Consider the following 24,253-nt stretch of genomic DNA (forward strand, 5'->3'; position numbering starts at 1 on the left):
GTGCTCCAGCTTCTGACTCTTATGTTTTCAGAACCTATGTTAGGTACTCAATAAACCGCAAGTTGTTTGTTTGAACGAGCGGAACTTTTTTGAGATTTTCCGGCCATGTCCTCTTCTTGGTTTGGCTTTTCCTTTTGGATCACTAGGAGTTGCCAGACAGTTCATTTCCTGAGAACAGAAGGATCTCTGACCTTCTATGCTAGGATGGAATGCCAATTCCTTGAAACTCTCCACCTCTTTAGATTTATACATATCTGTAGTTCAATTTTTGCATGTAAAGGCACCTATTCTTAATTGAATACGTACTGCAAAAGATTAATATGTAACTGAGAGAAAAATAGGGTATTTGAGAATTTTACATGATTTCCATACCCAAGACTTCACAGACCAAGACAATGTAAAAACGATTCATTTTGGAAGGAAGGAAGTATAAAATTTATTGGGCTGTTAGGAAAATGATGGCTGAGTACGATAAAAAATATTACCTTCCCCAGTAGTTACAATGGCAGTTAAGAGAGCAGAATACAGTGAAAACCACTATTGTTCCTCCTAACAAATGTATGAAGCAATTGCTATTCTACCCAGAATTTTTCACCCAGATTTAGTTTAGAACCAAACAGCCAGAATTACTGGATTGTTTTATGTTTACTTTGATTTAACAGCATTTATCTTACTTTAGAATACAATTTTATCTCCTCTCTGTAATAAACAATGAAAATTATAAATTAATCCACCTTTTTACTTTTGTTGTTTACATTTAACAAACGTTTAAATTTTTATTTTCTTAATACATTTATAAAAAGTTTGCTTCATTTAAGATAACAGTTCACAAGACATTCTTTAAGCATACCTACAGAAAATCCTGTCAGCACTCGGCCAACCATGAGTAATGGAAAGTTGTTGGCGGTGGCTAAGAAAAGCCAGCCCACAGTATTGGGTATGGTGGCGAACCTGATAGTATGAAGACGCCCAATCCTGTCCACCATGAATCCGGTTATCAGAGATGCCACAGGGATCACCAGAGGTACCACACTAGCTAAAACAAATTATCATTCTCAACCTATGAGAAACAGGCCATATCTATATGATGGTAAAGTTTCAGAGAAAATGCTAAAGTTTTATAAAAACTACTTGTTTTATAAATTATTTGTGGTCGCAAAAGAATTATCCTAGAAGATGAAACCTTTGGTTTCAAAATAAAGAATATTGGAAATGTGTTGTTTTTATAACTATATTCTTTATTTATTTATAACTATCAGTTTTACGTGCATGCAACTTTGTGGAATACAACTATCAAGTATCAAAAGCACAGAAACAAGATTTCCAATTATAGTTATTATATCATATTATGATCATAGTTAGTCAAGAGTACACGGTTTTGATTCAAGATATGTGTAGCCTTTCTATCAGCTCAAGTGATATAACATTGCCTATCAGTATTTCCTAAAAAGTATAAATTTACTTCTCACCATTTGCAGTGTGATTTAACTATTGACATGACATAGCTCCAAACTACTCCTTATCAGCTCAAAATATATGTAGTCAATAATTGTTCAAACAAAGGAAATCATATTTTCAGAATCCTGCTGATAGAGCATTTCGTTGTGTACTTCCATCGAGTTGCTATAGTGAAATAGACAATATTGGCTAAAAAAACTCCCTCAAAAAGACTGACCTGTATTTCAGTTTACTCAAACTCAGCTCAGTCATACAGATGAATTTATAAGTTATATAGCAAGATTAACTGACTTTACCTCCAAGATAGACACAGACATGGGTTCCAGTTTATTGTGTGTGACTAGCAAAAACGTCAAAAGTGCAAATAAAGTAACGAAAATATCTAAAACCATTAATAATTCTGATATATTACGATTCAAAAATATTAAATTGCTGAACCATACTTACTTATCCATGAAATTTCATGTTTGTTGAAATGTATTTCTGAACCAACAGCCTCAATTTGAGGAATCAAAATGGCAGAGAACCCTAGTATAAAACCATTTGCAATGTGGTATGATGCAGCACATAAACAAGCAAGTATCTATGGAACAAAAAATTTAAATATAAATATATTTGGTTGAATTTATATTTCAAACAAACAAGGCATATCAATAAATCACATAAAAATCTATAATTTCAAGTCTATTTATTAGCAAAAAGCAATGCAGCACTTAGTCAATCAAATTTTTCTGAAAAAACTATCATACATTTCATATCATACTCTGACCTATTTTATGCAAGAAGAAATGCAATTATACAGCAATAATTATAATTGTCTCTTCTAGATATTATTTGTATAAAAATAAAGTTAACATATACGTTCTTTCCACAGTAATACATACAGGACGTAGACAAGCTTTCGATAATCGCTGATACAGTTATGTGATGAAGAACGTGTTACCTGAGGCCATACAGAAGCAAATGTATCTTCTTCCTCAAGAGTGAATCTGATTTCTTCAAAAACTGAGGGAAGATCAGGTGCCATACTGAACTTGCTCACACCTTGAGGATATGTGTACAGGCTGACGACAGAAGACATTCTGCTCGGCCTCCCAGCACTGCTTCTAATTATATTAACTTATTAATTTTATGAATTGATAAAGGGCATCTTAAATAGTTTTATTATGATTTATCATTTTCAAAAATGACCAGTGATTCATGCGTTTGATTCAAAGTTGTACTAGGTTTAATCAGTTTATCCCTTAAGAAATTGTAATAAATAATAGACCGATCAAAAATTACAACATTATACTACTTTTATGTTATTAATATTTTATAAATATGACTTTGTATTATCTAAAACAGGACATACATTTAATAAACAATAAGAACATGATAACTTATAAAAGGCATTTTCAACATTGTGTCATTGTAATTGTAACTATGAAATATAAAAATATTTATTGCCCATTTATAATAATGTAATAAATATAATACAACTAGCTGTTTCCCGTGGCTTCGCATGCTTTTCGTAAGCGTTACCTGTGTATGTGCACTTCTGGCTCAAGTAAATTATATTTCCAACGCCGATGTAGAGTTTGCTTTGTTGCCACGATCAAGAAATTATGTATATGTTTATAGCCATTGTACACGTACATGTGTTTTATTATAAAGTGGTCTAACACTCAAGCTTTAAGTTCAACCAGAAATTTATCTTCAAGACAAATATACATCATAACTTAGTGCCTTCAAATAGTGCTTGGCTATTAAATATTCGTAACTGTCTCGTAATTGCAGTTTATAATGTGCAGGCGCTTTGAAAACTATTATCTTTGGCAACGCCACCTGGAGGCAAGTTACATCAATAGACATAGCATAGAAACCTTCTTCGTGGAAAAAATACATATACATACAAATTTTCGTAATGATCGGTCAAATAGTTTACGATTCCATAAAGGATATATATAGAGAGAGAGAGAGAGATTGCTAGGGTGTTTGAAAAGTATGGGTACGGCTTAATATTTTAAAAACCATAGGAGATAACATCTATAAACTTTGCACAGTGTTATATGGCTATGTAAACTATTTTTCCTTGCTATTACCATGACATGCCAACCATGGGGGGACGGCCCACAGAGGAAAAACATGGAAATCTTAAATTGAAGCATGGGTCGAGTGATACCTCATTTGAAAGAGCTCACTTAGTAGAGTTGAATTCCGCAAACCGCATCTCACAAGGTTTATCCAATCAGAAATGGCGGGTTGTTTTAGGTACACATTGTGAAGTACATTATGAGCTGCCATTTCTGACTGGATCGTCGTATTCTGATGCGGTTGGCGGCGTTTCACTCTACTAACCAATGTGTTTGCACCGAATGTTTTTAATTAGCAAATTATGTCGTAAATTTATAACACAATAAATAAAACACAATAAATACCGATGTTTTTTAATTTTATTTAATGTGTTATAAATTTATGACATAATTTGCTAATTAAAAAAAGTCAGTGAAAACACATTGGTTAGTAGAGTGAAACGCCGCCAACCGCATCAGAATACGACGATCCAGTCAGAAATGGCAGCGCATAATGTACTTCACAATGTGTACCTAAAAACAAACCCGCCATTTCTGATTGGATAAACCTTTTGAGATGCGGTTTGCGGAATTCAACTCTACTAAGTGAGCTCTTTCAAATGAGGTATCACTCGACCCATGCTTCAATTTAAGATTTCCATGTTTTCCTCTGTGGGCCGTCCCCCCATGGTTGGCATGTCATGGTAATAGCAAGGAAAAATAGTTTACATAGCCATATAACACTGTGCAAAGTTTATAGATGTTATCTCCTATGGTTTTTAAAATATTAAGCCGTACCCATACTTTTCAAACACCCTGTATATCCTGTGTATGGCTCTTTATAAAATTTAAATGAAAATAATATTTACTGGCTTAAATTATAGTGTAGTACAATAAACTGAAGTTTACAAATATGAATTCCAGTATTTTTTTTATATAAAAGCTAATTTTATTGCCCACAAGTTTAAAGGTGATTAAAAAATCTAACATTTTTGTGGACAAATCAGTCATATCCAAATGCTGATTATGAATATATAAAATGGTAAAGGACACTGTTTTCGGCAAACTAACATGATTTTGTTATTTTTAATTTTTTTTTAAACATGCAATACAAAAATCTCACTTTCAACGAAATAGAATCCACTTCAAATATCCAAGTACATGCTAAATAATATTATCTCTGACACATGGTCAACTCGTAGTTGTAAAGCAGATACATGAAAGCCTAGTTAACATGTTTGAGTGAACAAAAACACTATACAGCAGTACAACAGATGGCAGACTGATAATAAAGGCAAGACAAAAGCACAGGATTCCATATAGATACAATATATAGTCCTGCAACCAGTACCGCATTTCCCTATAGGCCCACTAGGCCCAGGCCTAGGGCGCAAAATTTTAGGGGGCGCATAAATTTTAAAGTACACAAAAAAAAAAGTTGCGGCGGCGGGTGGTGTTGGCGCTCGGCGGGGCGGGTGGCCAAGGTCAACTAGGTCCGGGGTGCGACGTTGACTCATTCATTGGTTCATTGCTTTTATTTATTCAAAACACTCCTATATATATATATATACTATTGTAATTATCTTTTATCAAAATTACGGAATTAAGAAATTTACTGGATTTCTATGTCAGTGTAATCAGAGTCCTCTGGGGGGGCGGGGGGGGCGCTCTTTGGTCTGTAGGCCTAGGGGCGCCGAATTTGTAAATGCGGCCGCCATGTCTCAACCAAAGATTAGTAAAAATCGATCTATGGCTTTCCAGCTAGCTGACTATTGAATACTTTAGGAGGAAACTAAATGTTCCACCAGTAGGGCGGTGGTTTTTTATCAAGATAAAATGTTAAAATGTAAAAAATATGGTGTATGTTAATATACTTACACTCGCAGCGAAACTTTACTTGGACTTACTTCTTCCATAGTTAACCTAAAATTAAAATCAACGTTATCTTCCTATGTTTAAGGCTATCACTGAAGACAATGTTTAAAGTATTTATTGTTTGAATAAAAGTAAATAATTAGTTTCAGAGATCTTAAATTATTAGTTTGGTATGATTTGGAGATTGTAAATTTTATCATTATTTAATTTAATACTAAGTCTTGATTTTCCTGCAAATGTTTTGAGAATAAACCTTACTGTATTTTGTTCAAGAAAACTAAATGTACCGTACATATTGTTTACATAGCAAGGAAGAAAGCAGTTTTGTTATATATGAGTAATTTTTTCATTAACTCGATATTAAGATATCGAATATCAGTATTCCTTCCATTGTAATTTGCATAAGAGATGTGAGTAGTATGTAAAATAATACAGCTTAAATTTGTGTAACTTGTTTAAATTTAAAACACGCAGACATGCATTTACTGTACTGGCCCAATCATAAAGCCATTCTTCATAATACATATTTAACTAATACTTTACTGTAATACTTTAAAAGTATGCATTAGTTACTTCATGTACTGTACAAATAAATTTGTGGAAATATTGATAAAACATGCTTTTGAGACATTAACCCACAAAAGACGTCAACTAATGACAGAATTGGTATCTTTAATGTTATATGCCTTTATGGATTTTTCTTGAGAATGTGGCGTTAACGATTTTCAATGCAACTAAGTTTAATTTACTAGATATATCTGAATAATATATAAGATAATAAACTTTTAGCTCAGATCACGCAAATGTCTTGAATCAGATAGAACTGAAAAATGATAATCTTCTTTGACTCAATATTGCAATAAGTACTCTCTGTACCTGATTTGGTATCTTCAGTCTCAATATTGCATTTACTCTCTGTTCCTGATTTAGGATCTTGTGTCTCAATGTAGCATTCACTCTCTGTCCCTGATTTGGTATCTTCAGTCTCAATGTTGCATTCACTCTCTGTCCCTGATTTCAGATCTCAGCTTCAATATTGCATTCACTCTGTCCCTGATCTGGGTATGTCTACACAAGTATTCAATAAACTAAATATTTTTTAACTAAATGAACATTTAAAAAAAAATACTCAAAAATATAGAATTTACATAGAAAGATAATAGGTAAAGTTAGAGGATGACTTGACAAATGTCTCATTCCTGACAAATTGCATTATGTCTGGCAATGGAACACATCCACACATGAGAGACAGTAGTTTGTTATAAATATTGTGAAAGAAAAATAAATCATTTTAAATGAATAAATGAAAATTGTTAGTAGCTTAATTGGTTTACTATTTGACTTATAATAAATGTTTTACAGGGCTGTAGATTTTCAATTAATTTTGAAAGGATTGTTTGTAATACGTTTACCCTATTGGTCAATGGCCCCTGAGGACGGCAGAATAAGGCTTAAGAGGGCTTCTTCTTAAAAAAAGATCCTTATAATTTTTGAATAGATCTGGTACACTGATTTTCTGCTTAGAATTACCTTTTGTCAACACTTTACACTGACTCCACTACCCATTATGTTAGACATTTTGAAAACGAAATTTGCCAAAATACCTTTGAAATGTAATATTTATGGTTAGTTTGTAAATAACCAGAATTTGGAAGGATCTGTATGGTGGAATTATAAAAACAAGAAATTGTTCCTTTTAAACTTGCCAAATAGATTTATATAATTATAAATATTTTTACCCTATTATTTAATGATCACTGAACTGTGATTTTCTCACACGTTTTGCTTGTAACACAATAAAACCACTATTTAATTACATGATCCAACAGTCTTAGGTTAGGTGCAAACAAAACATAAATAAATAGTAAATCAAGTAAACAAAATGTACCACAAAACCCCACATGTTTACCCAATATGTACTTAACTAAAAACATGTGATACAATAGTTTTAACATAAAAATTCTCTTAAATTTTACAACAAATATTACTTGATTGCTCTTTTGATTTTTATTTTCATTCAGAATTATATTAATATTCAAAATTATGATGCCATACGTATTAAAGAGTGAGAACCTGGACTTCCATGACAGTATTATTTCCTTAAAAGTAATTTAAGAAATCAAAATAGATTTAGAGTCATAAATTTGAATAGTTAAATAAAAAAAAGCAACAAAGATTCTGCAGGAAAGTTGAATTATAAAAAAAATTGTGATAGCCAGTGAGAAACATAACAATGATTGAAAACTTGTAGGAGAACAACTTTATTTTAACAAAGTATTAATGTGAAATTTCCGTTTTATTTGTTCTTCTCAAGTAAAATATTTAATAAGCTATATATAAAATTTCATGGTGGAGTGAATTATATAATCTTTTGGCATTATACCATTATCATTTATTAAGGAGAGTGGTTGGGCAGGTGATTTCACATACTTGCCGACATCACACACAAAAGTGCAGGGGATTAGGATTGGCTGTATTTCATAATGATCAAAGAAATAACCTATTATGTCTTTGCTCGCTGGTATTTCTACCCTGTTAGTCATCTAGTACACTTCCCCAATCAAACCCACATCTTTGTATTTTTAATTTTATCATAAAACTGGCAGGTACTGTAGGGGACTGGTCTCAGTACTCTGCACTCATGAGTGTGGGGGGTTTGTGCATGAGAGGTGACGACTTGGTTCTTCAGCAAATAATATAAATTATGTTGATTGCATGGGTAGATTTAGCTCATGATCTATGGATATGTTATCATAATGGAGGGTCATAGATGTTTCAGTTTTGAATGCAAACATAAAAAAACATGTTAATTTCAGACCAACCACTTTTTATTTATTTTGTTCAGCATTAATTCTATACATTTGAATTATGCCGCATGCATATGCAGTATTAGTATAATCATATAGGTACTTTACCTTTTTTTTTTGTTCTCTTAGGACAAGAAGCTTATAAATTGCACTTAGTCCTGTAAGAACCTTTGCACTGCTTCCGGAGTGACAGGATATTCAGGATGGGTAAGGTTAGGGGGTAGGGACCGCCTCCTATCGAGATCCATGAGGAAGAATTAGGGCACTAATCGCAAAGTCATGCCCCCCGGGAGAAGGGGAGGTCAGCTTTGAACCAGCCTCTCCAGTCAAAGCAGGATATACTTTACCGTAGTACAAGTTGATTTACATGTGTGTCTCACTCCCATGTGTTATAACAAAATTTTATACCAGAAACTGGAAATGTAGCACACATACATGCATCCCCAAAAATCTACCCGTGCCTAATTAAATCATAAATATTGAAAGTGAAGTACATACACAGGGAGTATAATGTGAAGATTATCTAAATTTGAGTCAAAGAAGACTGCAAAAACAAAAAATCAACACTTTCATGAACAAACTATATTGACTGAACCTATACCAGGTGTCTTTCAAGTCCACTGTGCTAACTGGTAAATAATAAGAGATGACATGGCAAAACCAGCTATTGGAATTCCCAGGATTTCCTATTGGGATTCGGCCAGAAAAAACAAAACGTAATAAATGCTATGTTAATCATGGTTGTTGATGTTTGTTGATTCTTGCAATAACATATTTTATGGTTTTGTGTCCTACGTTCTCAAAATAAATAGTGAGTGAATGTTTTATCTGCCTTACAATAACTTTAAATTTAACTTAAACTGTGGGGGTTTATTAAAATTCAAACTTTAATTGGGCACCAAATTTGATAAAGTGACATTAGTTTGTGCCATTCTTCTCCATTTTATAATACCTTTAAAATGAGGTGTGACTTGCTAGGGATTTCTATTTAAAATGTTGACTGACCCCCAAAATACCATATTTGGAGGGGGGGGGAGTCAAACATTTTCATACATAAAAAACTGCTCAGTTGGTCATGTAAACATCCTCCAAAGTAAATCACTCCATCTCTATTTATAAAAAGTTAGGAGGGAGTGGGACTTTTAAAACATATACTTATCAAATTCAATTTTTTATAAATCTAAGTTGATAAAAATAAACTGTGCTTAAGTCATAAACTGATTGAAACATCAATAGCCTAAAGTATAATCTAACTTTTAGTCAACATAAGTTATCATTTATGAAAATCTCGAACTTCACTGTCAATGTTGACTAGCTTTAGCATGGTATCCTGGTTTGTAGGTAGGACCACTGGCCATACAGCTCTACAATGCTTCAGGATTCTCCAGGACCTTTAACCAATAACCAATAACTAGGACATAGTTTAGTAGCTAAGAAACAGTTGGCCTGGTACAATAAGCTATATGGGATATAAATAGTACCTCTAGTCTGGGGTCATCTGGTAGCATAATTTTCATATAGTTTTTGTGAAAGTAATCATTATGTTGCCACATGTCTGAGTAAATATATATGATACCTAAAATCTCAGAATTGAATGACTATGGTAGTATTATAAAGTTTAATAGAGTGAGAACCGGACAAACATACTTAACCCTTTCGAATTTTACCAGCTGATGTTGGAGAGTTGGAACAGGTAGACCAATAAAAAAACATTATTACGTACAAATAAAGTCACTATTTAACTATAAAATATGCATTTTTGAAATAAAACACAACAATAAACATAGGCACAAAAATATTTTATTTTATTACAGTTGAAAATAACATTGAAAAATAATTTTTTGTAATAATACTATCATGATTTATTATTTGATGGCACATCTTTATATACAATCTCGTATAACAGTGGAAAATAAACTGTTTTAAAATGTTAAATTAATATATTAACAATAATAATATTGTACTGAACAAAAGACATGTTTACTAAATACAAATTTTATACAATATAGTAAGTGTCAGGAGTCAAAGGTTGCTGATACAAAAAAGTAATTTTGTTAAGAGACACTTGACATCATCATCATATTCTAAATAAGAATGCAATTTTGAAAAAAAATGTAAAATATGCTTAAATACATAGTATTTCTCATAATAATATAAATGAGAATTATTACCAATAAAACTTGACAATAAATGTGTTTATAAGGATGTTTTGTCTTTTGCACATGACCTATCTGTATATCACAAAACTTTAACTTAATATAACTTTGCTGTACCTGAATTTAGCATAGTTTAACACTTTTGTTCTCAAGGGGCATAATGCCTACTGCCACCATGTGTAGGTTTGGGCTGAGCAAATAGTTGATGTAAACTCTGGGAGTTAATGAGCCAAATGAATAAGGATGTACAATAAATAGCACCACATGTATAAACATTCTACTTGAAGGTTCAGTTTAACCTATAATTTTGGGTTTTGAAGCAAGGGAGAAAAATATAAAAATAATTTTAATAGCTGAGGGAGCTGCTGAGGGAGATTTCCCTCAAAGAAGGAAATTGCTCAAAGAATGTTTTTTAAATCCATTTAATAATAATAATTTATCTGACTTAGAGCAAAGTTTGGTCTTATAGCCCACTCACCCATTTAACCTCTAGAACTGAAATTGTGTAATAAGATAAATAAATAACATATATGAAGAAATAACAAAAAAAAAACAAAAATACAAATTATAATAAAGAAACATTGAGTACGGTTAATTTGGTTATTTTCTTTCTCGTATTTCCTGTACAACTCTGTGTGTGTGTGAGGTCAGATAGTACGTTTGGGGCGATTGAATGTGTGTGTGTTTTTTTTTTTTTTTTATTTCCCCGATACATTGTTAGCTTCTTTTTTTATCTTTCATTAAGAATTATATTGTTAAGTTCACAAGTTATTTTATGTGAATTAAGCAATATTGTTTATATTTTATTATAAAGTGTGTTAACTCGTGTATTCAGTTAATATAAATTTACTGTATATACTACGAGGTTGAGTGATAGAGAAGGCTTTACAGCCCTAACTCCGCCTCTTTAATAAAGGCATTTTTCATTTCGTAACATTTATATAATCTAATGATTTTACAAAATCGATTACTAAGAAAGACTTACTGTATCTTTCCTTAATTGTTTCAACACTAAAATACAAGAATACAAATGTTAGGTACTAAGAACTTTTAACAGGAAAACAGAAATTCACCATACAAGTATACACAAATCTTAATTTTATTTGTAAGAAAATCTAACCTTAAGAATAAATAATTAAAATTGCTGACAAAAACACCTTTAACTTATTAAAGGAAACACATAAACACAAAGGAGGTGCAATTCATTTTCTTAAAGTAGTCTACAAAAAATAAATCACAAGTCACATGTATTACCTTAGAATTTATACAGATATATCTTAAAATATATGTGTATTTTGTTCTGGTACATAGCACCTTTAAGAGATTATTCGTAAGGCAATCAATAACACTTCCTAAAACAGAAATAGAGATAAAGAATCTAAAAATAGTTCTTCATTGACTAAAATTAATATCTTTAACACGTTCTCAGTTTATAATGCAAGATCACAGCTAAAATATGATTTAAACAAAATAGACTAAAGCTATTATCTAGTTGTCATCAAACCTTGTCATTCAGTTTAACCATTTCTTCCCCCAGTTCTTCTGTAACTTTTGCAACCTTTTCTTTCTTTTTACTCAACACGTATACTGTATTGTGAATGAAATAGTCTTGGATTTCAGCCAGCTCCTTTCTGTGGGTCTCAGGGAGGAACAAGAATATGAAGACCACAGAACCCAAGGAAAACCCAGCAAACAGCCACTGGACTGCGTACACACCGCCTACGAAATCAGTGAGGAACGGGAATATCTTCAGGGAGAAAAACATAATTAGGTTGGCCAATGAGAGGATGAGACCTTGGGCTAATCCTCGGATGTCAATGGCAAATAGTTCTGCCGTCATGGTCCACGGGATGCTCAGTAGACCGATGACTCCCAATACCATGTATACCAAGACACACATCACAGGGATTACACTGGGCTCCGCATTTCCTGCAATGAAATTTATAGTGTCATAAACATAATATGGTACTAACTAACTATTCAGATGAAAGTAAATTGGCTACCAGATCCAAGCACTTTGGTTTAAAAGACTGCTCTTGATTTGATCTCGTTGTCACAAGTTTGGCAAAGGTTATCACAATAATACAAAACTTAAACGTTATAATTAAAAAAAATTTAAATGTTTATGCTTTCTTTAATTTTTTAAAGCACCTAGATGTATTAAGAGGCATTTAGAGTAAATAAACGTAATCAAGAAAACCAGAATAAAATATCTGAGGAATGGAGTTATATTGTTAAATACAGTACTATGTAAATGGTAAAATAAAGATATTTGTTAAATATCTTTTGACAGCCATCCCTGCTCCACTCAGCATGTAGAGTAGCCTTCGGCCAAATCTCCCAAGCAGAAGGGAAGTAATCAGTCCAAACACTAGCCTTACTATTTGTATACCAAATGTACATACCTTCTTCCACTTCCTTGGTGATGTACCCTGCGATAAACATGGAGACAGCCATTCCTGCTCCACTCAGCATGTAGAGTGGCCTTCGGCCAAATCTCCCAAGCAGAAGGGAAGTAATCAGTCCAAACACAAGTCTCACTACACCTATACCAATTGAGCAGATGTAGGGGTTAATAGTGGCACCCATGTCCTGAGAAAACACAATACATGTAGAGTTGCTGGAATAAAATTGTATTTCAATCAAAATGTATGTATGGTTGTAATGTATAAGTTAATTTATAGAAAATAATGACCAAAATGACCATAGTGGCAGATTTATTGCATTTGAACTATATTTGGATTAATTTCCTAATTTTGAAATTTTCTTATAAAGGTACTACTGCCAAACACTTATTTATATTTACAAGTTTAGATGTATCATATGACTGAATTGTTTACATATTAGGGCCAAGACTGTATTGAACTGATTAAGTGAAACTGTGATAATTCTAGAAAATCTAATCGGATTTTAATACATTTTATATAATTTTTGTTGTAATAAAATTTAATACTATGTAAATTTTTATAAATCATTCATTATTCTGATTTTGTTCTTCAAACAAGTATCATGTAAAATAAGTTGTAATTTTCACTTTGTTTAATGTTATTGAATAGAATACATAAGTAGATAAGTAGACTAATGCAGTTGTATATATATTTTAAAGTGTCTCTATTTGTCACGGAGAACATTTCAGGGCTAATATTTAGAATGTTTTAAAGAAACTTGAACTATACTAAAGATGTCCTCTTGTTTAAACTAATTTCCTTACATGAACACATAATTAATTAATAAGAACTTTGCAGCATAATAGATAACATTTTTGGGAAATACAAGATTTGAAAATTAAATAATTTATAGTGTAGTGAAATAAGTATAGTAATAATTAAAATTGTTTGAGTATAATGTATTGTTATGATTTTCAATAACTTAAAATATAAAAACGCACTTTGGATAGATGGGAACATTAAAAACACTAACTCTTTTCAGAATTAAAACTTACGTAGTGGCAATTTTTGGAAAAAAAATTCTAAGAATATGGTCATAAAGGATTACACAATTGGAATTACCTCAAAGAAAGTAACAGCATAAAAGATGGTGATGTAAATGCCAGCAAATTGTTGAAAGGCGAAGATTGAAGTCAATATCACAAAAGGTTTATAGCCAGTTGGGCGAGACATTCCTCGCAGCAGTTTACCCAAGGCAGACCCTTGCTGTCCAGGCTGATCTAGCCTGTAGTTATGTTCCTTCACCATCTCTGCCAACTCTAGCTCTGCCATTCCTTCCTGCAATGACAATATTGGAAGTACTGTTGAAATATGATTTCAACACACTATGGCAGAATCACGAAAACAAGCTAAAAAGATTGTTAACATATGTTACCTTTTCATCTTTATTGTGCAGGTACGTGAGCGACTTGAGTGCCATATCAGTTTTTCCCTTGGATACTAGCCATACAGGACTCTCTGGAGACCACATTGACATCATCAGGAGAGGAAGGATACAGTACATTATGGATATCCAGGAAATGGTCCTCCAAGGAAGAAAAGCTCCCATTGTATAAACGACAACCAATCCTGTAAAATATAATCTTGTTTATGGTAGTTTACTACTAGTCTTAGCAGAATAATGAGCAACTTAACAATAATGTTTAATGTATATTGGTTAGTCCTGGTGCACTTCAGTATGATCTAAACATTAAAAAAGAAGTTTAAAGCTTTGTATACTTGAGTGTCTTAAATATCTTGAAATTAAGAAAATGTTTCCTTTCCATTACTCAGAATAATTTTCAAATACTTTTACAAAGAAAAAATAATATAACTGTATTTTACAGTTAAAATGACAAAGATTTACAGTATATCAAACAAGTGAAGAGTTTTGTTTGGTAACAAATTAAGACATCCTGATCCATATAACTTATATGGAATAAATCAATAACAGTTATCAACTAGAAAATATACGTAATTACTGTAACTACTAAATTTACTTTCAATTGTTTTTATAAAGAAAATACAATTTTACAGCTATATTTAAGTAATTGTAAACATATGTGTTGAATTTGTTATGTGAGATAAATTGTAATATAAAAGAACAAATTTAATATTTGTCCAAACACACAATAAATGTAGTCAATTAATTTCGGTACATGACATTTATATGACAATGACTTCATTGTTATACTATAGAGTAGAAAATGAGAAAGCAAATCAAATAAATAAAGACAAGTACAATACTTTATGATTAGGTTTGGAACAAATGTGAAAGCTCGAAAGCATTGTTGTAATATAAAGGCATTTAGAGCGTTTGCGTTGAGAGTAAAAACGAGTTGAATGCTATGGAAAACTAAAGATGTAAAAAGTGTTAAAAACGGGATTAAAAAAAGGAAATTTTAAATTTACAAAAAAAGTTTAACTGCAAACATATTTTCTCAAATAAAAAAAGAATCAGTGAATGATATTGTTTTGATGCATTGGTAAAAAATTGGTATCATTATTTTAATAGTTCATCTTTTACTATGTGTCTCTCACTTTTCTGCATTCATTTGCTCATTTTCAGCAATACAGCCTGTAGAGCATTAACTTGACAAAAATATTATGGCACAGTGTTGATTTACACAAGGTTAACAGAGTATGTACGAGTATGTATAAGACTTGCTTGTAACAAAAACAAAAAGTTAGAGGGATACTGTTGACTAACAACAACTATATACCCAAGGACGCTAAGGCGGGACCCAAGCAGAGGAGGGTTCCACGTAGGTCTGCTCTGGCCACTTCTGTGGTGTAGACAATGGCTGGACTGGTCCCCATCGCTATAACATTCAAAACACATAATAAATACAATACAGTATTTTAGTGTGATATATTACACATAATTGTTACAGTTATAAGATTTATTGTTATTGTGGAAGTTTTGAGTTATAGATGTCACAGACTTCATCTTCCGTAAACAAATACTATTACTAAGGTGAGAAAAGAAAAAAACTGCATCACCACCTACAATTCGAACAATCTCTAACAAACAAGAGAGTTTGAATACTATTACTTCATAAATCAAAGCTATATTTTTTAATATTTTCAAGAGATACTCCCTCAAAAGGAGGTGCCCCAAACTCAATATTTTAAGATGATGATCACCCTTTATGATAAATCGTTAATAAACATCAAACCATAATGTGTTTCAACAATAGCAAACTAGTGTTTACTCACTGACGAAATAGAAAAGCTTCATTTATTCTAGGTGAAACTTCCAAATTTGAGGCCAGCCTATTGCTAGTAACATAGGCTCAGGCCTACGTGATGGACCCAGACTACATTTTGGAATAGAGGAACCAATTCTAGTGTGAATGAAATACATTCTTCCTATATACAATTTTATTTACTAAACTGTTTCTTTATACTGTTATATGTTATTTCATGACATGATACTATAACTTATTATATGATTATCTTAACATCATTTTGTCATATGTCTGTTCTATTTGTAACAGTTTTAAGAGCAAAGCTGTGCTTGATTTCAACCTAATAAGAACACTGTTAAATAGTTTTAAAACCCTTACTTTTTGTACTAGAATCATGGAAGATGCATAATTTTAAAACATCATTAATACATATCACAATGCCTTATGGTTTTTAATCTTTTTATCGTTATTCAGAGAGAGAAAAACTAAAGTTTTTGTATTTTTCAATTATGTTCAAATATTCAATAAGTATAAACTTACAAGAAATATTAAACAGTTTTTGGATGCATATTAGTTACGTATTTAAAAAATGAGACACCTCTTATAATTCTATGAACAAATATAAGGTATAAAGTATTTGGAGGTCAAAATTGTTCTTATATGGAATAAAAGTTGAGGTTGTTTTACTGCAACTGGCTCTTAATATCCTAATAATATTATAAATGTAAAAGTGCCTTTGTTTATTTGTTTACTTTCATGCGTAAATTATTCAACTGATTGCACTGAAATTTTACATCGAGATTCTTACTCTCTGGTATGAATACAGGCTTAATCTTATTTCAAAAATCTCTCTGTGCTATGCCCCACTGGTGTTTAAATAGGCGTCAAATCCCATTTTGGTCTCTAAAGTTGTAAATATCAGTTGAAGAATCTGTCAAATGTAAACAACTGTTCTGTTTAAACATTGTTTTTTGACACCACAACCATATGTTTAATTAATTTAACCACTATTTTTAATTTGTATACATTTATAGTGTGTCAATTTTTACATTAGTTTTTACATTTCAGTGATCAAGTAAGTACTCATCTACCCTATAAAATGTCCTAAAACATAAGATGGTCAGAATTCGGTTCCGAAGACTCCCTTTGAAGCAGTTGCCAAGTACTACACTGGATAAAATTTTGTTGCAGTGTACTTTTGATCTAATATACTAATTCCTACTCTTAACGTTCAAAAATATTAAACATATTTTTCAGTTTATAAAGAAAGAAACATGTAAATTGTTAGTGTACTTTTAACTGTAAAATTTTAGCAAATATTAAGTATTAGATGTAAAAAAACAAAGTTACTATCTAACTTTTACTATAAATTTAAAAACTGTTATAAAACCTATCTTAGTTGTCTTTTTACAAAAGTAGGTTTCTCTAAACTGTGACAAATATTTTCTTTATCGGAAACAGGTCAAAATCAACTATGGAACAAAAATATAATTCACTTGAACAACAGGGTCATACCGTGCAACGCCTACTAAATTGTTTGCAAAGCAGCGTATAACTACTAGTTATACCATATTTCTTTATGTAAAAAACATTTCACAAGCAAAACAAGTTTGATAATGGAATACCAATCTTTATATAGAGGAATACAATTGGTTAAGAAACAAATCTTTAGCTCTTATTTATTGTTCAAAATTAAATTTGGCCAAGTAAATATAATAAGTGCTGAACAAGTTCCAAGTTAGGTCCTGAAGAATTGTTGGTCTCTTGTTAAATGCCCTTTTGAAGAATCATTTGACCCAGCTTTCATTAGAAATTGTTTTATCTAAAAAAAGGCAACAGTGTTTCCTGCTAATCATGTAACTTAATGTCAATAATAAACTAATGTTTCAATACTACCGGAGGCGATGCCAGTTAGAAATCGGCCGATGATGAGGAAGGTGAAGTTATGAGCAGTAGCAATGCAGATCCATCCTGAGATGTAGGGAAGGGCAGCTAGCCTGATAGTGTTGGTTCTGCCAATCCTGTCTATTATAAATCCTGTGAACACTGCTCCTAATGGAACTGCTAGAGCTATGACACTTGCTGGAACAAACACAATAATTGTGATAATGTTTATTATTGTATGCCAAGTATGTGAATGTGATAAGAGTACAGGAAACTATTAATTACATAAAATTCAAATCTTATTCGTTTGCATATGTAATTCTTTCTTCTCTTCCTAATTGCTGTGACTTGTTTCTACCATCCATAGCTTGTCCATAACTTCGTCTTTTTTGATATCATGTTCTAAGTGTTATCATGCTGGTCAATGTAGTATGAAGTTCTTATCCATACATTTATACGCTGTGAAATACTAGTATATGGTTAGTGTAAGGAAGGGTGATTCATTGTAAATTCTGTTTTTCCTTGTGGATTTTGTTTTCAGGGCTCTGAGACTTTAGTTTTATATTGGGAACCAACAAATAAATTCTTTAGACGTTGATAATGACCTCTTGAGTTTGAATGTTGAAGTACAATTTTCAGACAACAATCTGTTGGATACAAAACAACAATACTAGTACACTTGCACTAGGTTTGTGATTTTAATCCAGCCAAGCACACCATTTTTCGTTCTATGTGGGACAACAAAACTAAGGAGATTAAGATAGTATATTATATCGTTTAGCTTTCACATCCACCTTGAGAGTTGGTTTGTGTTTATTCTCCAGGCGTTTATTTCTTTGCTTTCTGGGGAAACCTCTTTTGGGAAATTATTGTGACTTCTGTGTGAGTGTTATTAAGATGGAGTCAAAACTGAAAAATTCACTTCACCTGAACAGACAACAAATGTTATATTGAAACCTAATAAGTAATTTAAAATATCTCGTTACTTAACTGTTCATCATAACATGGACTTGTGTTTCATAAAGCAACCTTAGGAATATTATAATCTTTTAAACTTTCTTGTATGCTTTAGTTGGTGATGGCTTTAACTGGTGTGTGGCTCAAAGCTGTGATTATAGGCTTTTAACACGTTACAACTTTATACAACAATAGACTACACATCTTTTCTCTGGATTTTATCATTCTTGGATTGGAACATGGTGGGCTGAACATTTTTTATAATCCATAAAATCTAGCCATTATAGCATTGTCTCACTTCAAATACTGTAGCTAAAAAATTAATTATTCATGGATGGAACACTATTAATCATGAGATAAGAGAACAGTTATTCATAAACCATTTAATAGTTTGACAGATGGCTTTTTACTTAACGAGAGTAGAAATTTTAACTGCTGCAAAATAAGCTCTTGGAATCCCGGGGTGATAGTATGTTCGATTTGAGTCAATTTGAATTAATCATTAGCGAGTTGCAAGGAACGTGGTGTGAAATTTGGACTGGTTATTTGAGACTGATGAAATAAAAATGAAAAAAAGTAGTGCTTGGCTCACTGTCAAATCATGCAATAAAAATGGAAAAAATACAAGTCATAATAAAAAAAAGAGAACAATAGGCTTATATCTATGACTGGGTTGGACACAAATAACAAATATAAAGTTTTAGCTGATGTACAAGAGACAGAACAATCTTCAGGGACTACACTGGCCTCGACACCAACACAAAGTAACAATAACAGAGCTATGAAAACTGCTAGAATCAAACATAAAAATGAAAAACTTGGGTCAGTAGGGACTAAACTTCTTGAGTTGCCTGAAACTAGGATGATTATTTGTTCTGACAGTCAAGGTAGCAACATTGCTAATAAAGTAGAGGTACTCAGCCATGGGAAAATCAATGCTTTCGGATATAGTAGAGCTAACACAACTCTGATGCAGGTGATAGAGTCGGCATCCTTGGACAATGAGAAACCCTGTTATTCTGTTGGGTGGTACAAATGACAGTCTAAGTGATAACATGCAAGAAATATATGAGTCAGTAGAAAATAAATTAATTACAATAAGTCAAAACAGACCAGTATTTATTACTACAATTCCAATCAGACATGACAAGCCTTTTAATCACCCTACTAACCAGGATATACAGCTAGCTAACAATTATATCAGTGAGATAACAGCTCGAAATGGTAATGTTCATCTCCTTAATCTCAACGGTTTTAGAAGATCTGATTACACCAGACATGGTTTACACCTGAACAATAAAGGCAAGACAAAATTGGCTCACAAAATTATAAAAAGCATTTCTTGGTGGCACTCCTGGACCAGAACTTATGGAATTAGTCAGAACAACATTGAAACATCTCTTAAGCCTGAGGAGGAGCTTTCATTTCCTGTTTCGGAAGGGGAGAAAGTGTGTTCGGGCTCCTGTATTCAGGTGATTGTTGAGAACATGGCAACCGTCATTAAGAAATTCGAAAATGACAAATCGACAGCCTTTGCCCACTGCATATCCTCTGATTTTGGGGAGCCTAGACAAATGAGTGCTGGTGTTGCTGTGGCTTTTAGAAATCGCTTTGGGAAACCTTTACCATCTCAGTGTCCCAGTACACATTTGGCATGTCAGACAATTGAAGATGGAGCTACCATATATAGTTTAATAACCAAACAGAAATATAATTGGAAACCATCAAAAGATGACTATGACTTGGCCTTTAAACAACTAAAATTAAATTTTCAAAACAAGAAACTAAAACGATTAATTTGTTCTCCTCTTGGCTGTGTACGGGATAATATCTCACTGTATCACTTCATCTCAAATGTAAAGGATTTCTGTAAGGCAACGGGGGCACTAGTTCAAATAGTAACATATAAAGAAGAGTCTTCAAGAACCCTAAGAAATGGACTAAATTTTGAAGAATTTATACACAAAATGCGCCTAATGATAAACAAGGAAACTATGCAAACATCTAAATCCCCCAAAACACCAATAACAAATGACAGAATAACATTAATTGGACAACACAAACAAAATTGCTCAAACAACTTGCCATCAGTGAACGAGGACAGATCTCCTAATCCGGCCCAAACTCAACTCTGTGAGCAACCTAAATCGCCTCAATTCAACCACCAGACTATGCAGCCTGGACTTCACTACACAACTGGTCCAGAGGTGATGTCCAGCCAAGAAGCAATGAGAGATAAAAGGTCTAACATCAATCTAGATACAGAACAATCGGCAGTGGAGAGGGCCCCAGCAAGCTTCGTGACCACTGTACGGGGAGCAGCTGAGACCGCAAAAATCGGACTGGTGATGTGTTTGTGGTTCCGGGAGACCTCACATTTTCTGAGGCTCTAAAGCAGAGTAATAGTGGTTTTGGTGAATTATTAATTAGTCATAGTCAGGCAGTACCTGCCTCAATAGTGGGTGGCTCCTTGGTTGTAACAGCTGAAAAAAACTGCCATCCTCCTGTGTCCAGGAGTGTAACCTAGCTGATAGTGATTATAAAATCCATACTTTAAACAGTACTTCTAAAGTCACGAAAATGTTAAGTAAAAAAAATGTAGAAGTAAATAGTTCGTTGACTTTAAACAATACTTTTCTTTATGCTGAAGATATTCTAGTAAATGATGATAGTTTAAATAATTGTAAGGGTATACATGAGGATAAGCATTTAAAAGAAATGTTATATGAACGTAAAACAGGTAACATTCAAAATAAATCAGATAGATTCTCTATTTTGCACCAGAATGTACAGCATCTGCCATCACGTTTGGATATCTTGAAAATAAATCTGGAGGAAGTACATCCGGATATACTAGCATTGTCAGAACACAAAATGTCTGAGGAAGAAATCATGGTATTAAACATTCCAAATCATAAAAAATGCTCCTTCTTTTCAAGATCTAATTCAATTGGTGGAGGGGTTGTCATCATGGTGAGAAAGGATATTAAAAGTAAAACAATCTTAATTCCTGCGGTTCAGAATTTTACTAAATGAAAAAGAATTTGAATGTTGCCTGTCAGAAATAAACTGTTGACAAGTTTTCCTTTATTCTGGTATGTGTGTACAGGTCTCCTAAACAATGTTTTGTAGAATCTTTTTTAGAAAAAATTTGACATCTTATGTACAATATTACATGACAAATTCAAAAATATTATTATAACTGGTGACTTTAATATTAACGTTTTAAACCATGACAAAACATATTTTACATTTGTAAATATTTTAAAATCTTATAATTTGGATTACAAAGTAAACTTCCCGACTAGAATCACTACAGAATCAGAAACTGCAATAGATAACTTTGTTACTAATATAAATAGTAAACCCTTGAAAATATGTGGAATTATAACCCAGATCTCCGATCATGATGCTCAAATGTTGGAAGTTTTGGGATTAAATAAGTTACAAAAAAATGTATACAGAAAGTTCTCTAGAAAATATACACAAAAAAATATAGAATTGTTTTTTGAGATATTTAGGTAGTGAAAGTTGGTCTCAAGTGTACCAAGCTACTGTGGAAAGAAAATATGACATGTTTTGTAATATTTTTTCACACATTTTTGAAATTTGCTTTCCTAAAATTATGGTAACCGATAGAATGTTTGATTTTAATCAGTGGATTTCAGATGACATTAAAATAAAAAAACAAAAAATATTAGAATTAGAAAAAGATTTTTAGAATGTTTAAAGATAAAGAGTTGAACGTAACAATTAGAAGTTTAAAAAAAAGTCTTAGAGTTGAAATAAATAATGTTAAAAAAAACTACTTTCAAGAAAAAATAACAAGTTCGGGAAATAAATCGAAAGCAATTTGGAATATTGTTAGATCTGAAATAAATAACCAAAATAAGTCTGTTAAGAATATAAACATTGAAGACAGTGGTAAAAAAATAACCAACCCTATTGCAGTAAGCAACTGCTTAAATGATTTTTTCGTCAATGCAGTAGACAGGCTTATAGTACCAAACATACATTTTAATCACACAAATAGGGTAAACAGTGAAACCATTCCTAATATTCCTAATGGTTTAACTTTTAGATTTGAACCAATTGATGAGCTTAAATTGGAAAAAATTGTAATGGCCGTTGAAAACAAGTCATCTGCAGGAATTGACGAGGTCCCAATAACAATAATAAAAAAGGCCTTTTATTTAATCTCAAAACCACTCACTCACCTTATTAACTCCTAATTGATTTCTGGTATATTTCCTCAAAAGCTAAAAAAAAATCGCTAAGGTAATTCCAATTTTTAAAAAAGGAAATCTATGTGATCCTGCATCATATAGGCCGGTATCATTGCTCCCTGTATTTTCAAAAATTTACGAAAAAGTAGTTTTTATTCAGCTGTTAAATTATTTAGAAAGGAATCAATTATTGGATGAACAACAATATGGTTTTAGGGTTGGTAGATCAACAATAACAGCAAGTATAAATTTTATTGAAAATATAATTGAGTCAGTGGATAAGCATGATAAAGTAATTGGCATATTTTTAGATCTAACAAGAGCTTTCGATAGCGTTTCACATGACACACTATTAAAATGTCTTAGCAAATAAAAAATAAAAAATAAAGAATTTAATTGGTTTGATTCGTATCTTAAAAACAGGCAACAATGTGTTGAAATACAACATGTAGCTGATGATCCTTTATGCAAATACAAATATATTAAAACATATCGCTCAAAATTGCAAACAATGCAATATGGAGTACCCCAGGGATCGATTCTGGGTCCTCTCCTCTTTCTTTGTTATGTCAGGGGGTTGCCTGGATTGGTGCCTGGGGGTGGCTCTGTCTGTATGTATGCTGACGACGTCAGCATCACTGTCTCAGGCAAATCAAAGGAAAGTATTGAAATATCCTCATTCGTTGGTCTTTCAAGGATACAACAATTTTTAGCAAGTAAAAATTTACTTTTAAATTCAGGAAAGTCTAATTTTATTTCGTTTTCCACAAAACAGGCGAGATCAAAGTTAAACCCTCATATCACTGTTTATAATGAAGAACTGCTTCAAGTGAATAGCAAAAATTTTCTTGGATTACTAATAGATAATAATCTTAGTTCCCCCACCCCCCCCCCCCCCCACCCCCCCCCCCCCCCACCCCCCCCCCCCCCCACCCCCCCCCCCCCCCACCCCCCCCCCCCCCCACCCCCCCCCCCCCACAATTTTAACAGCAATCCACCTGTTTTTAAAGAAAACGGTTAAGTGTTTTACTTTGGTTATACCTATCTAATTTATTAAAATTTATATTTATTAGATGCCCCACCCCTTCCGATATGACTCTTCAATCAGATTCATCCCCTCCTCTAAGAGCAAAGTCCTAGGTTTGCCACTGATCTATAAACTTAGCTTCTATTATGTCGCATACTATTAAATCGGATTATTCCTCCAAAAAGGACTATT

General features: G+C 32.4%; 1 protein-coding gene across 1 annotated transcript in view; it reads right to left on the reverse strand.

Annotated features, from left to right (window-relative positions):
• LOC124354273 overlaps window positions 1–24,253 on the reverse strand; it is a 44,306-nt gene that overhangs the window by 9,921 nt on the left and 10,132 nt on the right. The window contains exons 7-16 of the mRNA XM_046804609.1: window positions 17,864–18,125; window positions 15,500–15,598; window positions 14,173–14,366; window positions 13,860–14,075; window positions 12,756–12,942; window positions 11,855–12,279; window positions 5,391–5,461; window positions 2,402–2,564; window positions 1,906–2,041; window positions 851–1,036 (exon numbers count right to left, since the gene is read on the reverse strand). Of these exons, the coding sequence (XP_046660565.1) occupies window positions 851–1,036; window positions 1,906–2,041; window positions 2,402–2,564; window positions 5,391–5,461; window positions 11,855–12,279; window positions 12,756–12,942; window positions 13,860–14,075; window positions 14,173–14,366; window positions 15,500–15,598; window positions 17,864–18,125 (1,939 nt within the window). The remainder of the gene's footprint in view (window positions 1–850; window positions 1,037–1,905; window positions 2,042–2,401; window positions 2,565–5,390; window positions 5,462–11,854; window positions 12,280–12,755; window positions 12,943–13,859; window positions 14,076–14,172; window positions 14,367–15,499; window positions 15,599–17,863; window positions 18,126–24,253) is intronic.

The sequence above is a fragment of the Homalodisca vitripennis genome, chromosome 1 (genome assembly GCF_021130785.1).
Source record: "Homalodisca vitripennis isolate AUS2020 chromosome 1, UT_GWSS_2.1, whole genome shotgun sequence".
NCBI lineage: Eukaryota > Metazoa > Arthropoda > Insecta > Hemiptera > Cicadellidae > Homalodisca > Homalodisca vitripennis.